Source organism: Hylaeus anthracinus, unplaced genomic scaffold (assembly GCF_026225885.1).
Source record: "Hylaeus anthracinus isolate JK02 unplaced genomic scaffold, UHH_iyHylAnth1.0_haploid 0, whole genome shotgun sequence".
NCBI classification, from domain to species: Eukaryota; Metazoa; Arthropoda; class Insecta; order Hymenoptera; family Colletidae; genus Hylaeus; species Hylaeus anthracinus.
Genome location: NW_026533254.1, coordinates 25,821,719 through 25,838,446, shown reverse-complemented (window position 1 = coordinate 25,838,446; position 16,728 = coordinate 25,821,719). Strand labels below are relative to the sequence as shown.

The window sequence follows — 16,728 nt, the reverse complement described above, 5'->3', positions numbered from 1 at the left end:
TGCAATGCCCATCAGGTTGAGACTTAAGCGTACAGATGTATTGCAATGACCATCAGGTTGAGACTTATGTGTATAGATACATTGCAATGTACATCAGGTTGAGACTTATGCACGTAATTCATTGTAATGTCCATCAGGTTGAGACCTAAGCGTGCAGATCTATTGTAATGACCATCAGGTTGAGACTTAAGCGTGCAGATGTATTGTAATGACCATCAGGTTGAGACTTATGTATATAGATACATTGCAATGTCCATCAGGTTGAGACTTATGTGTATAGATACATTGCAATGTCCATCAGGTTGAGACTTATGTGTATAGATATATTGCAATACATACGAGATCGAGGTTTCATAAGGTTCGTACATCAGCATCCCAAAATGACAATGCAAACTAAAATTACAATTGACCGTACAAGAGAATGAATTTCTCCACCTAATGCTTGCGTAAACACGAACGAAACGATAGAGCGGAGACGGTTGGACGAATCGAGTTACGCGAAGCCTAATTATTCGTGGCGCAAAGGGTTAACGCGCGGGGGTCCTTCCCGCGTGTCCCCGGCCCTGACTGCCAGCCGAGAATCCATGTCAAGGTAGTAAAAGCGACCACGAGCGCACTCGAGTATCGCCCGACGCACTCGTGCGCACACATCTACCTGTTCCCTCTATGTATCTAGATTACCAGCCCGGGTTCCCTGATTCGAACGTCTTACGACCCACTTGCCAGCTCGTCTCGAGTTTTCACGGTTTTCGTGGAACCCTTTCGACCGTCGATCGCGCTTTTGCTCGATTCCAGCCATCGCTCCTTGCTCTCGGGTAGCGATGGGAACCGACCGGGGATGTTTCTCACTCGCGAACACGGAAACACGCGTATTTCGTCCGTAGGACTAGATAAATTATATTCGGAGATTTACGTGAGTTTCAAATTATACAGTATGTCGAAGAAACAATTTGAGAAAACAGTAATAATAATTTTTCACAGTTTCACAATAAATTTCACAATAAATAATTTTATGTCGTAGATTTCAATAAATCCGAGTGGGAACAGAAAGAGGTTAGGTCCGCGAGGAAAGTCGGTCCGTTTTTCTTGTTTACATTGTTGTAGCATGAATTATCAATGAGATCAGTTTATGATAACGTTCATCGTTATCTGGAACTGGCATTTTGTGACCGTGAAGGTGTCTGCGGAACAAACGAGAGCGGTTCGAGTAAATATTTGCTGTATTCTTACCCTCTTTTAGCCTTCTGTGCATCGTAAATTCTAACGTACCTCGAAATCATTTTCTTAAATTTATAAACTAAAACAACCGGTATATTTCGTTAATTAAAGCAGGCACTAATGAATACTCTCCGAAATGTTGCGGGAATTTCTATTCGGCCGAGAGTCGACTGAAAATTGCAACGCGGAGATTCGCAGCTTCCCATTCTCGATTTCCTGCAGAGAAATCTGCTTTCTTACCAACCGTTCGTATTTTTCTCCCCGCGTCGGGGATTCCCGGCGCGACTCGAACTCGAGTCGACGCGAGCTTCTTCGACTCGTCGAAAATTTCGTCGCGAACGGGGCCGATAAAAACAAAACACGAGCCACGAAATAAAAGAAAAAGTTACGCCAAAACTGGGACAGAGAAGTGCGAAAGTGAAAGCAGAGGCGAGATGTCTCGAACTGAAATCCAAGACGTCGTTCTCGATCTCGTCTTTCCTTCGCCCGATTCTTCTGTTTGGAGAAGACAGTCGCAAATCGATTCACACGAACGGCGAGCCGCTGGTTCGAGTTTCATGATTTCGATCGCCGTCAGAATTTCGAACATGAAGGGACTCGGGAATTTCGAAATTGATCGTTATCAGGTACAAGCTTTCGTTTAAATTCGATCGACGTATTTTATATCGGTGAAAGCGTATTATTTTGAAATGTGTTTTAACATAGGACCCTGGTACTTGATTAAATTAATGAAATCTGTACAGTATCGCACAAATTTTCAGAAGTATATTCGACTTTACTAGCGCTAGAATGAGAAAGCGTGTTAACTTCTATCCTTCTCCAAAAAATAACACCCGTGGCTCGCTCAAGGGCGATGTCAAGCCGAATAGCATACCTGCCTCGTGATAAGCAACTCGCCGGCCTCGACCGCGTTGCTTATCTCGAGACGGTACTGCAATCCTTTCAATCAAGCGTAGAAATTAATTCTCCGGTTTTATATTCCGCCATTTATAACTTGAATTTAAGTAGAAACATTTATTTTATAGATCAGAAATCTTCGTTTTGTTAGTACGCGTTACCATTACCGATCTGATTCAAATAGGTTATATGTTTATTACATATGGGGCGTTTCACGCCAAATCGGACGGTGTAAGCAATTTTTGTTTACGACTTTCTTAACATTTTTTTAGTATTTTTCGTGCCCCTTCAAAGAGGCTTCCTGGTCGATTTTGTGATTTCTTGGATCACCGGTTCAAAAAATATCGAACTTTAAAAAAGCAGCTCGTTTTTTGTTCTTTGCTCATAACTTTCTTAATAATGGACGAAGTTCAATCTTCTTTTTTTTTTTACAAAATTTTCGTTTTTAGATAGCCATTGCAAAAAAACAAAATATTTAAAGTGTTTCTAGTCGAGATTTTTGAATTTTACATTTCCAATCGTTTTCAAAAAAGGAGTGTTTTTTTTCTTTCTTTCTTTCTTTCTTTTTTCTTTTTTCTTTTTTTTTTTTTTTTTTTTTTGAAAATTCGATATTTTTCAAACCGGTGACCCAAAGAATCTAAAAATGTGCCAGGAAGCCTCTTTCGAGCGGTACTAAAGAAATACCAAAAATTGAAGAGAATCAAAAACAAAGATTGTTTAAACTGTCCGATTGAAGAATACCCCATCATTATAATTTGATTATGTCTTATACGAAATACCTGGCGACCATTGCAACGTACGCTTTCAAACACAAGACGAACGGCAGGCATAAATTTTTGGATATTATTATTCCAACGCGCTCCGAGTGTGCCCGATAATTACAGTAATTCGCGCGACCTGTCGCGTTCCTCCTTTTGCCGCGCATTTTTAAATCCCAGCTGCGCCCCGTCGATCCATAAAGCTGCGCGCGCAGCCATTCACGGCTCGCACCTGGCGGCATTAACGACGTGTCGCAGGTGCGAGTCCCCCTGCGCGCCGATATCTCGACTAACCAGCATTCCGCGTGACATTTCGCGATGTTGCGCGATCTTGGCGCGCCGTGATGCATGACATATCTGTTGTCCGTGAACGTCATTGTTTATCGTTTGTTTACGAACGGCTCGAACCGCATAGAAAATGCGCAGAACTCTTTTCGGGTGGCAGATAACGAATACAGCATACGTATAGGCAATTTACGCATCGATCTTATTTGTTTTGCGTTATTAGTTGAATCTTTAATCGGCCGGAAGTATTTTATTGTACGATTCGGATTGTAAATATTATCCCGATACAAATATTGTCCCGAAACTTTCTTTCGTAATTTCCACTCGATTATTTTTTGTAGTCGTGTCTATACAGGGTGTCGCAAAAGTCGGGGAGTAGCCGGAAATGGGGGGTAGCTGAGACGATTCTGAACAACAATTTCCTTTGCAAAAATGTCGGATGGGGCTTCGTTAAGGAGATATTAAGAGAAAACCCCGACCAATCAGAGCGCGCGTAGACCGTCGGAGCGGCCGCGGTAGCGAAGGCTACGCGCTAGGCGGCAGCGTCAATGTCCTTCGATGCACGTCGAGTCACTTGTTCGCGTACAAGCGCGGCCGCCTAGCGCGTAGCCTTCGCTACCGCGGCCGCTCCAACGGTCTACGCGCGCTCTGATTGGTCGGGGTTTTCGCTTAATATCTCCGTAACGAAGCCCCATCCGACATTTTTGCAAAGGAAATTGTTGTTCAGAATCGTCTTAGCTACCCCCCATTTCCGGCTACTCCCCGACTATTGGGACACCCTGTATAAATAGACAATCTAATATCGTAGATATTCGTTGCAACAGCAATGGAGCAAAATGAATCGTGCACGATTCAGTAATGTAACATAAAACATAAAAATATTGTGCACGTATTACTTATTGATAAAGCGAAAGAAACTTTTCGGACAACCTAATAAAATTGTCGGTCCCTCTTGTTTAATTCCTGGCTACGCCATTGGCGCAGACTGATATTGATATTCGGTCTCGAGGATAGCGCACTGGAAGATCGCTTTGCAATCACCTTGGCAGACCTTGTCTGGGTTTTCTGGAACGATAAACGACCTCTGAGCATATCGATTCCAAAGTTTTGAAATCATTTTGTTCGCCACGCGTCGATTAATCGTCTTTTCTTTTTTTTTTTTTTTCCTTAGACGTGCTGCAAACGGCCATTATAGCAATAGAACGTTATGCGAATTCGATGAAAACAAGAATGACGTAGCGATTCTTTCTCTCTCTCTCTCTCTCTCTCTCTCTCTCTCTCTCTCTCTCTCCTTTTTTTTGATCACGCGAAGAATTTTGTGACTCGCTATAAAATAGACGATAAAAATTGATAGTTAGACGGATAAAATATTTTCAATAGCAATTTGTAATTTAGTATTCTTCGGTTTACCTCTGAATTAAACGTTCATTTATTTTTTCGACACGATTTCCATTGGCACGTTTCGCTCGATGTCGAATAGATTTTCTTTCTTTTCGAAATTACGTAAGGTGTCAAGATTCCCCGAGGCCATAGATAACCGGCATATGTCAGTCTTATAAATATTGCATTAATTTCATTAGCGCTACTTCCTTTTTCGCTGTAAAGCTCGAGCTTAATTTTATAAGGCAAGGTCAGCAATTTGCAATTTTATCTGACCTACGCTTGATTCAAGAACAATTGGTTGCTATTTTTTATTATCAATTCTTCTTACTATCTATCATTCGTTATGTTCTTCCATATATTCGAGGACACGAGTAAACGTTTTATGCTCCTGTCATTATAACTTGTAATTATTTGGTATTTATTGCAATCTGTTACAAAAAATGGTAATAATCAGTATCACTGTATTCATTATACAAATTATGTAGAAATGTTAATCGTGAAATGATTGTAACAGATGAAATTAATATCGAACAATACCAATGTTCTAAAGATACAAAGTATCGTTCCTTCGTTTAAATGTTAATGCGTTATTGTATTATTACGTGAATCGTTATCAGTGCGGAATAAGTGGACAAAATTCAATATTAATATATATATCACAATGTGTGGCACATTTCTATCAGTAGAAAATGCGTGCCAGCGTGGAAATTGTTATAAATAATCATGTATCAATCATCTGTATCCATAATACAATCTTTATCTTTAAATAAACGTACAGATAAAACGGTAAGAAATATCCAGAGTTCTCAACGCAATTGGATACATTATTTGTCATATTTTGAGAAACCTACAAGTTTTCTTGCAAATACTTGCAACGTTCGGTTTCGCATCATTTTCAATTAGGGACCGTACTGTTGGCGTAGGGTCGCAATTAGAAGTTAAACATTCCGATTTAATTGATTTATGGATTTCTATAAAAATGATTTCTCGCATCCTCGGTCAAAACGTAGCATACTTTGTTAAATAACATATGGGTGCAACTTCTATTATTTATGAGAAAAAAAATTCCTGAAGAATTCGAAATATAGGCTACTAAAGCGACAATTTTACAATATTACATCATTTTCCTGTATGATAATCATAAACTCGTACATACCGTTGGATTCAGAATAAAAACAACGCTTTTACTGATCCAAAAATAAATCAAAATTTTCCAAAATTTCCAGGTGGGGAGGGGGTAGTTTAAAAAAAAAATTGTTTTTTTTTTTTTTTTTTTTAAATTTGTTTGTATCGATTTATAGGCCTCTAAAAACAGTGTAATGTTTGCTTGAAAATTTCTTTGAAATCTCTAATCGTTTCCGAGCAAAAGTAAAAGGGACGGCTCGGATAAAAGGGTTAATTTCTCCCTGAAAACGCAAAATTCGCACGTACCGAGAATGGTGTAATTCATAAGAAGGTCCCCCAAACAAGTATACAAAGTTTCATCAAAATCGGGGTTTGTTAATTTTTTGTTAAATTTGTTAATTTCGTTGTGAATTTATTAATGTTTATGGTTAATTTTAGTGTGCGTGCGTGCGTGCGTGCGTGCGTGCGAGAGAGAGAGAGAGAGAGAGAGAGAGAGAGAGAGAGAGAGAGAGAGAATAAATAGATTAGTAATGAAATTTTGATTTTTCTCGACAATTTTCCTATTTGTCCGCACTGTGCGGCAGTGTATAATCGTACCTGTACACCGACATAGACTCGTTCCGATTCTGGGACATCCCCGTGCGAACGCGAACGTCCCGATCGGCGTCGGTTTAAAAATAAAACGAAACGTCGATTAAAATTAGATTTCGCTGGAAATTCTCGCGTCTTATCGACTGAAATACGCTTGACAATGCGATTTCGCGGGAGAGCCACGGCCGCGGATGACTTCGCAAGATCCGTGGAAACAAACGAGAAAGAAAGAAAATATAAAGAAGGAGACCGGGGCCAGTGTTTCGCATCGATAAATCGAGCGAGTCGTGTCTCCTGAGCCGAGGAACTGGCCGGGGGATAAGAAAGAAAAGCGCCGAACTCGAACGTTTCGTAACGAAATCGTGGCAGTTTATCGATTCGCACGGGCGGAAAACGGGAATCAATTAGAGCAGAAACACCATAATCGAAGCGGGGAGTTAGCAGTACGAATTATCACACCTTCGTTTTTTTTTTCCCCGTCATCGACGGAGCCATTCCCATTTACGTCTCTACGGGTCGCGATCAATTATGTTACACCCGTTATAATTAGTGGACTACTTTATTCCTCGTGCTAAAATTGCCGCGAGGTTGCGACTCGTGTGCACGATCGGCTCGTTTCGAACGACTATCTCCAGCAATCTATCTCAATGTATGTAAATCTATCCAAGTCTTTACTAGTCTTTACTAGTTTACTAGTCGTACTTTTTTCTTTTTATTTTTAATTATTTCTTCAATTATTTTTAGCACTTCGTTCCTTTTAAATTTTCCTAATTCTATTTTATCGTTCGGAGTTCTGCTCGGATCCATATACATATAGAAGAAATCAGAGAAGTCTCGTGCTTGCGAGAAAGGTTACCGATCGATTGCCCTCTAGCGGCGACCATCCATACTTATTCTCTTTATTTCTATCATTTTCGTCGTTTTCTTTCCTTTAACACTTTACCGACTGCTAATCTCTATCGTCGGTAATCTCTTACCCTCTCTATCGTCTTTTTACCATGGACAAAAACGATATTTGTACAATCTATTCCCCGATGTAAATGTTAATCTAAAAACGATTCGAGTAAATAAAATAATTGCTCTTTTCCATGGGCAAGTAATACTTTCTTATCTATTCCTGAGATAAATATCAATCTGAAAACGAGTACTAGTAGATAGAGATCAATATACCGTATTTTACGGGCTATACGACGCTATAAGACGCTATAAGACGCACTATTTTATCTCCGAAAAATTGCCTCCAAAATTCAGGTGCATCTTCTACATTAAATTCATATAAAAATGACCAGTGTTTGATTTAAAATTCCCGCCAGTCTAAAAAATGCCCATACAGAGGCAACCTAACCATAAAAATGTTATTTTCTTTTTTTAAATTGCTTAAAAATTAAGGTGCGTCTTATAGCCCGTAAAATACAGTGATACATTACTCGAGTCACAAAAACAACAACAAAAACTATCAAATATTATTGCATCTCCGTTTCCAAACGCTACCAGTCGGTAAAGTGGTAAGTGTTATCTACGTTATCGGCTCGCAAGTGTCCCCACTTTCCACGAAAACCTTGATTTATCTTTTTTTCGTCGCGACACTTTCTGTTAATGGACTTTGGCTGATCCGTCGGATATTCGAAAGTACGTCGAACGAAAGTTCGATCGAAAGTCCGTCCGAAGGCATTCGAATAGAAAGTCCCGTTAACAGTATTATTTCGATAACCGAGTCCCGATGAAAGTCCTCGTGGCGTTTGTTGTTTTTCTTTTTTCTTCTCGAGGCCAACCGAAACACCGTTTCTCGAAACGATCGAGCTATCGATTCTGGGACTCGTTCCTTCTATCGTATAACGAAGCGTTTAATAATTGCGCTCGCAAGATAAAAACCCGGTTACAGATTCTCTTTGAACTCTGTTCTCGACTACCGATGACCCTGTTATAATTATTGTGTCATTAATATTTATTTATTCTAATTGATCGATAGAACCTGCGTTCTTTTATCAGCTGTTCTCTTTTTTTTTTCACCGACGAGGAATTATCTCTCGATACACATTGCCACCGCTAGGTGGCGGTTGTCAACTTTTCTTTCTCATCGTGGAGTTTGATACTTCTGATAGATTCTTCTCAAAGAGTTTGTCCAAAAAACAATGGTAGACACCACCCGATGACCGGTAGGGAATGTTTCTACGATTAAGAAATAAAAATAACGTGGAATTATAAGTAATTACACGTAATTTTCCTCGGTTGCAGTAAACCTGGAAGACAGTGGAGGTCAGAGGGTAGACATGACGCACTTCGACTTGCTGAAAGTCCTTGGAACCGGAGGTACGTGAACGAAATTCTTTTGTGGAAGTCGTTAAATCCGTGACGAAATGATTCTCGAGTAATATTTATTACACAAGGTGTTCCTTAGTAATCGGCATTTTTCTTGCAAAGCTGTGACGCAAGCGACAAACGTAAGAGGAGAAAGTTTCGACATTTAAACATTTTTTTTTTCTTTTTTTTTTGTCAATACAACTTTACAGTCGAAAATATATTTCTACCGAAGGGATATACTTTCATTAATTCCATTACATTGTAATACACACGTACAGTATATGATATAATTTTCTTTTTCAAAATCAATGTTCAATATTTAAGATAAACAATTTTTATTCAGATTGCTTTGTACTTACATACATACAACATACATATTATATAAATTACATAAATATAATATTATTATAATGCCACATCACAAGTTACAATGTAATTTTCTTTTTTGGAATGGATCGAATTAATTTTCCAACTCGAAATCGATTACAAACAGAATTGTTCGATTAATAAAAATTGCTTGAGCGTTCTCGCGATAAATATTATTTGTAGAGAGAGGAAAAACTTTTTTGCAGCTTACGGAAAGGTGTTCCTGGTGCGAAAGAGAACAGGCACCGACGCTGGCCGTCTTTACGCCATGAAAGTCCTGAAGAAAGCGTCCATCGTCCAAAAGAAGAAGACGACGGAGCACACGAAGACGGAGAGACAAGTTCTGGAGGCCGTTCGGGACAGTCCTTTTTTAGTTACGTTGCATTACGCCTTTCAGACGGACGCGAAGCTCCATTTGATTTTAGGTAAGTTTTAGGTTAGTTCCCGATTTCTTTTACAATTACAAGCGGGTTGAAACACGTTGAATACTTCTCCTTTCAATTCTTATTATAATTCTTACAATTCTTTTCTCTCTCTAACTCGTCTTTCCCAAAATATCCCTCTTATAAGTTTGTTCAATTAATATTAGTAAACTAAAACAGTTATCTCGAGATCCTTATTTATGGAAAAAAAACCCTAGGGAATTTCGATGATGTAAATATGACAAACACAAAGCATTATTTTTACTAGTCTTCTATAAAGGCTTTTCCCTCTGTATCTTTCAGTTGGTATAAGAGAATTATCGAGATACCAACTTGAAGAAAATCCCTTGGGTTTCTTTGCCCGTGTAAGATAATAAAAACATAGTATCCAACGTTTGATGCAGCCCAGTGCAATAATGTAGGTAAACGTGAACCAGCGACGGGAAAAACCCTAGGCTTCGAATAAATCTGAAGTTTGTTGATATGTTTGTCTCGTTTCCTCTTTCGAACATTTTTCCAAAAAAGAAAACGAAACTAACGCATCGACAAACTTTAGATTTATTTGAACCCTAGGGTTTTGCCCATCTCTGACGTGAACATTGTTGCGTCATTCTAGGAACTTTTTGTTTTTCTAGTACGCCATCGGTGATTTCCAGCGGCGATGGGCAAAACCCTGGGCTTCGAATAAATTTCCCTAGGTCTCGTTTTCTCTCTCGAATATTTCTCCAAAGAAGGAAACGAGACAAACGCATCGGCAAACTTCAGATTTATTCGAAGCCTAGGGTTTTGTCCATCTCCGATTTCCAGGCGTGCCAACATGCCTAGAAGAATATCAGTCGAATAACGTTCGACTCGGAGCTTAGCTCTGGAATTGACTAAACAACGTGACTGTTTGCGTTTGTAGATTATGTCAGCGGCGGGGAGCTGTTTACGCATTTGTATCAACGGGAACACTTCACCGAGGACGAAGTTCGAATTTATATCGGAGAAGTTATTTTGGCGCTAGAGCATCTGCACAAAGTAATTCTTATTCTTCTTTCTTTCCATCGAAATTTATTCCATCGTTTTATTTACCATCACGTCACCACATGTCGATATCGTTTAATTTATTTACGCGCTCGCTGTAGTCTAATTTATTATTCGCGACCCGCACTGCTCGTCGCTAGGGGATTACCCGTTATTATTATTGGCTTTGTTAGATCACCTCGATACAGAAATTTTGTCACTAGTTTGAAATATTGGGTATTCGATGGATCTTTGACATTAAAATTTTGATAGAGCATTTTGTCCATAAACACTACAAATTTTTTAACAAGCCTGCGTAGCATCCTTGCTTTCATCGAAGCGATATTGTAAAATGTAGAGAATTTTCTCATTATTTATCTCCATGTTCAAGACGTTATTACTGTGAAATCAAGAAAGAATAGTATATAAACTGTATCCGTAGTATAAACTGTAAACGCCACAAACTTTTTCGAATACTCATTATTAGAGACATAGAAACAATTCATTCGAATTGTAACAATGGGAGCGGATTATTTTCTCAAATTGTTTTCAAATGTGATCCCCTAATTACCTCGAGCAATCTGGGTTGATGAACTTTTTGCAAACATATCGCCATCATAAATTCGAGAGGATTTGTTTCTTTATTCTCTGTTTGCATACACAGAGTGTTTAACTCGATTGCCGAGTCGAATATCGTATTCATTAATTTTTTAATGAAGAATTACAAATTTTTTAATTTAACTGCAAACGCTTTTATCTAGGAGAACGTCCACTATTTTTCTCAATCTACATTTTCATTACCATATTGTCGTGGCCATTAAAACGTCAAGATACGCTTTAATGTCTCGACCTTCGGATAGTCACGACTAATGGGAAGATTGCAGTAGTTTCAAAAACAAAATTATCAATTTTTCATTTTCCTCGTACCACCAGACCACCAACCAACCCCTTATTTTCTCGCACCCAGTATTAATGACGCTCACGAAATTTTCTGTTGCAGCTCGGGATTATTTACAGGGACATTAAATTAGAAAACATTCTGTTGGACAGAGAAGGGCATATCGTGTTAACAGATTTCGGGCTGAGTAAAGAGTTCCTACCGCACGAACGGGACAGCAACGCTCGTGCTTACTCCTTTTGCGGAACTATCGAGTACATGGCACCGGAAGTGGTACGAGGGGGCTCCGCGGGCCACGATATTGTGAGTCAGGATGAATTTACGTCACGATTTGTTCCCTTCTGTTCTTGGAACCTGGTTATCGCGCTCGTGCTTGTCACTGTCAAATACTATGTTTATCGTTTCGTCGCGGTCCGTCCCATCCGATCGATCATCCGAGCTTTCGGAGCACGCTTGTCCTCGTTCGTCACGGGATCAATCGCGCCCCAAAACTCGATCGATTCTTTTTATTTTCTCATTGTACAAAAATATAATTATTCCGTTATTGGCCCCATCAATATCAATCTATGTAGGACAGTACAGTTCCTCTGGCACACTCATGAAATTTAATTCTTTCAGGTAGTTGTTTCGTGGATCTATTTAATGGAGGACTTCATCCATAAACCTTATGGAATTTTGTAAATTTAAATCAAAACGCAATTCAGGAAATTGCTGGAACGTTTGATACGTTACAAAGATCGAAATTATAAATTATTTAAAAAAGAAATAACAATTATCGACCGTCCCAATTTGATAAAATACGATATCAAAAGTTTGTGATTTTCATACAGGCCCTTATGGAACACACAAATTGTCACGTGAATATTTTCAATTTAAATGAAAATCCAATTTCGGAACTCGCTGTAAATCTCACATGTTATATACACCGAAATTAAACACAATTTAAAAAAGAATTAAGACCGTGCCGTTTTCGAGATATATTGGGTTGTCTGAAAAGTTGATGCCGATTTTTAGTAGGTGGTACAGGTCTGAATATATCGGAATGGTTGTAAACAAATAATATGTGTGCATCCCTTAAAAAGTGCAACGGTTGCGAAACAATATGATACATACGTAATTCGATAAATATATATTAAAAACAAATTCAAAGGCACATGTGAATTTTAATACTGTATTTACCGGGAGCCTACTTTTAGGCTTTTTAATTGCAGTGTTTAGCTATTCGTATTTATTTACTGTGTTGATAGTTGTCTACTTACAATGTTTAGTGTATAATTCACAAAGACGTAGGCTAATGAATTCCTTACTTAGTATGGACCTTCAACTATCCCTTAACACTTTATTTACCGGGAGCCTATTTATAGGCTTTTTAATTGCAGTATTTAGCTATTGGAAACAGACTTGACTTTCAATGTACCCAGTAACAGTATGGAGGAATTATTGTCAGCCTAGATTGCCATATGCTACTGTAGAAAATTCTTTTTTGAATGAAAGTCTGTTTCTACATAGCCCGGTAGATGAAGTGTTAAAAATTAGCGCGAACTTTCTGGACAACCTAATAATTAATTAAAATCTGGAATTGAACCGATATTACGAATGCGAATCAGTAAGTTCCTCTGTTGAACGTGACCGTCTCGAAACGACTACTTTAAAAGATTCCCAACCCGTCGAGTCGCACCTGGAAGAACGCGGCCCAAGGACGCGAGGCGTCAGAGATCCCCGAGAATCGTTTCATGGAAACCCGTAAAATTTTCAGGCGGTGGACTGGTGGAGCGTGGGCGTGCTGACGTACGAGTTGCTGACCGGCGCGTCTCCTTTTACGGTCGAGGGAGAGAAGAACACCCAGCAGGACATCTCGCGAAGAATACTGAAAACGGACCCGCCGATCCCCAGCCACCTGAGCCCCACCGTTCGGGACTTCATCCTGCGGCTCCTGGTGAAGGACCCTCGCCAGAGGCTGGGCGGCGGCCCGGACGACGCCCGAGAGCTGAAGGATCACCCGTTCTTCAGGAAGGCACCGGCTCCGTTCAGCTGGCCAACCCTGGAGAGACGAGAGATCCCCCCGCCCTTCGTTCCTCGCATCACCCACGAGCTGGACACCAGCAACTTCTCCGACGAGTTCACGAAAATGATAGCCGCGGACAGTCCGGCGGTTGTTCCTCCCAACTACGACAAGATCTTCCGAGGGTATTCGTACGTGGCGCCATCCGTTCTCTTCTGTGACAACGTGGTCAGCAAGGACATCTTCAAGGAAGCTACCAAAGCCAGCACGGAGTCCCAGCGACCGTCCGCATCGGACGTGCTGGCCGCGAGATTTGACGAGTCCACCTTCTTTCAGACCTACGAGCTGGACCCGCGCGAGGAAGCCCTCGGCGATGGTAGCTTCTCCGTCTGTCGCAAGTGCAGACACAGGAAAACGCAGCAGGAGTACGCCGTGAAGATCGTCAGTCGCAGGATCGACTGCGGACGGGAGGCCACTCTGTTGAGAACCTGCCAAGGTCATCCGAACGTGGTAAAGCTGATCGAGGTCCACCAGGACAGGGCGCACACGTACCTGGTGATGGAGCTGTTGTCAGGCGGCGAGTTGCTGCGCAGGCCGCGACCCTTCACCGAGCAACAGGCCAGCAGAATTATGCGCCATTTGGCGTCAGCCGTGCGGTTCATGCACTCGCGCGGCGTGGTGCACAGAGACCTCAAGCCGGAGAACATAGTGTTCACCAACGACGGCGAGGACTCCTCGGTGAAGATCGTGGACTTTGGATTCGCCAGGGTGAAACGTAACTGCGAGCCTCTGCACACGCCCTGCTTCACGCTGCCGTACGCGGCGCCCGAAGTGGTGGCCAGGCAGGGTTACGACCAGAGCTGCGACCTCTGGAGCCTCGGGGCTATCCTCTACTCCATGCTCTCGGGGAAACCCCTGTTCAGAACCGGCTCCCCGGACCTGGCCACCAGGATCAGAGCAGGGGAGATCGACTTCGACGGCGAGGCGTGGAGCCACGTGTCCAGCCTCGCCAAGCAGGTCGCCAAGGGTCTGCTGACCGTCGACCCTACCAAAAGACTGACAGCGAGCGGGCTAGCCAATCACGCGTGGCTAGCCGAATCCAGTACTTCCATTGACGTAATCACGTTGGACGTCAACACGACGGCCAGCTTCCTGGAGAAGCCGGAGGGCTTCAGGCTGCGCGAGGTGGACGGCGCGCGGCTGGCTCAGAGGAGGAAGCTCCACAAACGTTCCACTTCCAGTTCCGTGTCGTCCTCCGCGTCCACCGCGTCCTCCAGTCCCTCCGTGTTGCTCCTACGACCGCCTAGCGCAGCGACGAACCCCGCCACCTCCGCCTCGCCGGCCCAGCCAAGCGCCTTCGACTTCGGCGAGGACAAGGTGAACGAATACCTCAGCTCCCTGTCGTCCTCCTCGGACTCGAACTCGCCGAGGATCATGCAGGAGACCCCTAAAAAGCGGCGCAAGCGCGACGAAGACGACACCGACTCCCAAACCAAGCGTCACAAGAGAAACCTGGACAGCGGTGTTCACAAGAGTAGAACGGGACCTGTGACCAGGGCCAGGAAGCGGAAACTGGAGGAGCAAACCGGGAATAGCGAGGATGGCTCGACAGAGTCGAGCGGCACGTCGTGTAGCGACTCCAGGGACCTTCACCGAAAACAGAAGGCTGGAAAGCGGCCCAAACGACTCGCCACTATCATCGTGGAGTAGATCATGTTCTTTTTGTTGCCTCTACGAATCGGTTCGACAGGCTCGCACCTCTCCTCGTGTCTCCAGAGATGGGCAAAATTCTTGTTTGCGTAGGAATTTCGAGTTAAGAAGGATAAACATCTTTGTATACGTTTAAGTATGAGGCTGTTCGAATGATTGGTAAACAAGTAAATCAAAGAGCCAAGGCAACCGATGATGGCACGTGTGCTCAAATCTTCGCGTACGTTGACCACGTTCTATCACGTATTCAACGTGTATTCGAGGTATTCGTTGTAGAACGAATGATAACTTAGAACGGCTTATTCGAACTGTTATATCGAATGAAATTTTGCCCATCTCTGCTTCTATGCATTTCACGTGATGCTGCAACGTTGCTGCCTTCGAAGCTCGCGTGCGAGCTAATCATTGCGTCATTCCTATTTACAGAACCGCGACCAGGGACTTCCCTTTTGGAACTTCGTTAGGTTAAATTTCGATTCGGCTAAACTTACTTACGTTTCACTAACATTTCTTTTGATTTTTAGAAATCACGATCCTCTAACGGATTATTTTGGGATAAAGCAACGGACGAAGGTCGGCAATTATTTAGACAATGAAAAATAGTATTCAGTTCGCGACGGGTTCCTTGGACTACGCTGTTCCTTATCGCAATCTTTAAATTATTGTAGATACGTTTAATTTTATGCCATGCTTAGGGTTACGTATTATCGGTCGGAGCTGTGGAAAATAGTATTTCAAGTAGAAAATAAGGACTGTGCTGCTTCCTTAACCTTTAGAAAATAATTTCTATTCCTACGTCGCGTGAATGGTTTAAATGTATACAACTATTCCCAGTTGAAGATGTTAAGTGTCGACTAAATTAAGGTGTCTTAATGTGTCTTGTTCAAGTGCCACGTTCATTTAAGTGTCTTGTTGATGGTGCAAGAAAGTCGATGTGGAATTAAGCGACTTTTTTCCATTTGCTAATTTCATTTTAGAGTAATATACATTTGCTATCTCGAATCATTCGCGATAACGCCTCATCGAGAATTAAATCGGCCCTCGAGCGTCATCTACAGCCAATCTAAGCTAACGATTTCTAGCAAAGATTCGAATCCACTCGAATTTCTTCGCATCGTCGCCTGTAAGATTCACTCTAGACCTCGGTAGCTTCGGTATCGATCGATAAACCGAGTCTCGATCGACGCGAAAAAGCGAAACGCTTTCGCGAACGATATTATTCTGGCAATCAAGATGGCCACCCAGGCATCTCTCTACTATTTTCTATCGCGAGTACTATGTTCGCCCAGCTCTCCCACGTCGATATTAAACATATTTACATGTCGTATTTAAAGCGCGATTTGCAGTGATCGTATACAACCCCGTGTAAACTTCAAATTAATCATCGTCAAGATTCTATCAGCGGGTGTACACGATTACCGCGGTTCACGCTTTAACTATAATATACATGTACGCATGTACACGCACGTATACACGTACACGCGCTACGTTCTAACGAACGTAAACGTTGTTTGTTAACGGGAGAAACACCGACGTTATTATCGCGGTCCGATCATTTGGCGCCCGATTTGTACAGAACCCTTTACACCGCGAACCACGGGAGGAGATCGCTACCTGGTCGCGATCTCGAACGCGTCAGAGCCTCCATTATGCGTTGTATTTCTTTGTCACGTTGTCTGTGATCAACCTGTAAACGTTGAAGCGTTTCACCGTTCCCCCTACACACACACACACACACACACACACACACACACACACACACACACA

The 16,728-nt window shown here is 41.9% G+C and overlaps 1 protein-coding gene across 3 annotated transcripts in view; it reads left to right on the top strand.

Annotated features, from left to right (window-relative positions):
- LOC128890469 (ribosomal protein S6 kinase alpha-5-like) overlaps positions 1–16,433 on the top strand; it is a 39,694-nt gene extending 23,261 nt beyond the window's left edge. For all 3 annotated transcript variants that reach the window (XM_054149002.1, XM_054148993.1, XM_054148984.1), the window contains 5 exons: positions 8,493–8,567; positions 9,131–9,349; positions 10,251–10,366; positions 11,352–11,552; positions 13,006–16,433. In XM_054149002.1, the coding sequence (XP_054004977.1) occupies positions 8,493–8,567; positions 9,131–9,349; positions 10,251–10,366; positions 11,352–11,552; positions 13,006–14,961 (2,567 nt within the window). In that variant the 3' untranslated portion in view covers positions 14,962–16,433. The remainder of the gene's footprint in view (positions 1–8,492; positions 8,568–9,130; positions 9,350–10,250; positions 10,367–11,351; positions 11,553–13,005) is intronic.
- Positions 16,434–16,728: the final 295 nt, after the last annotated feature.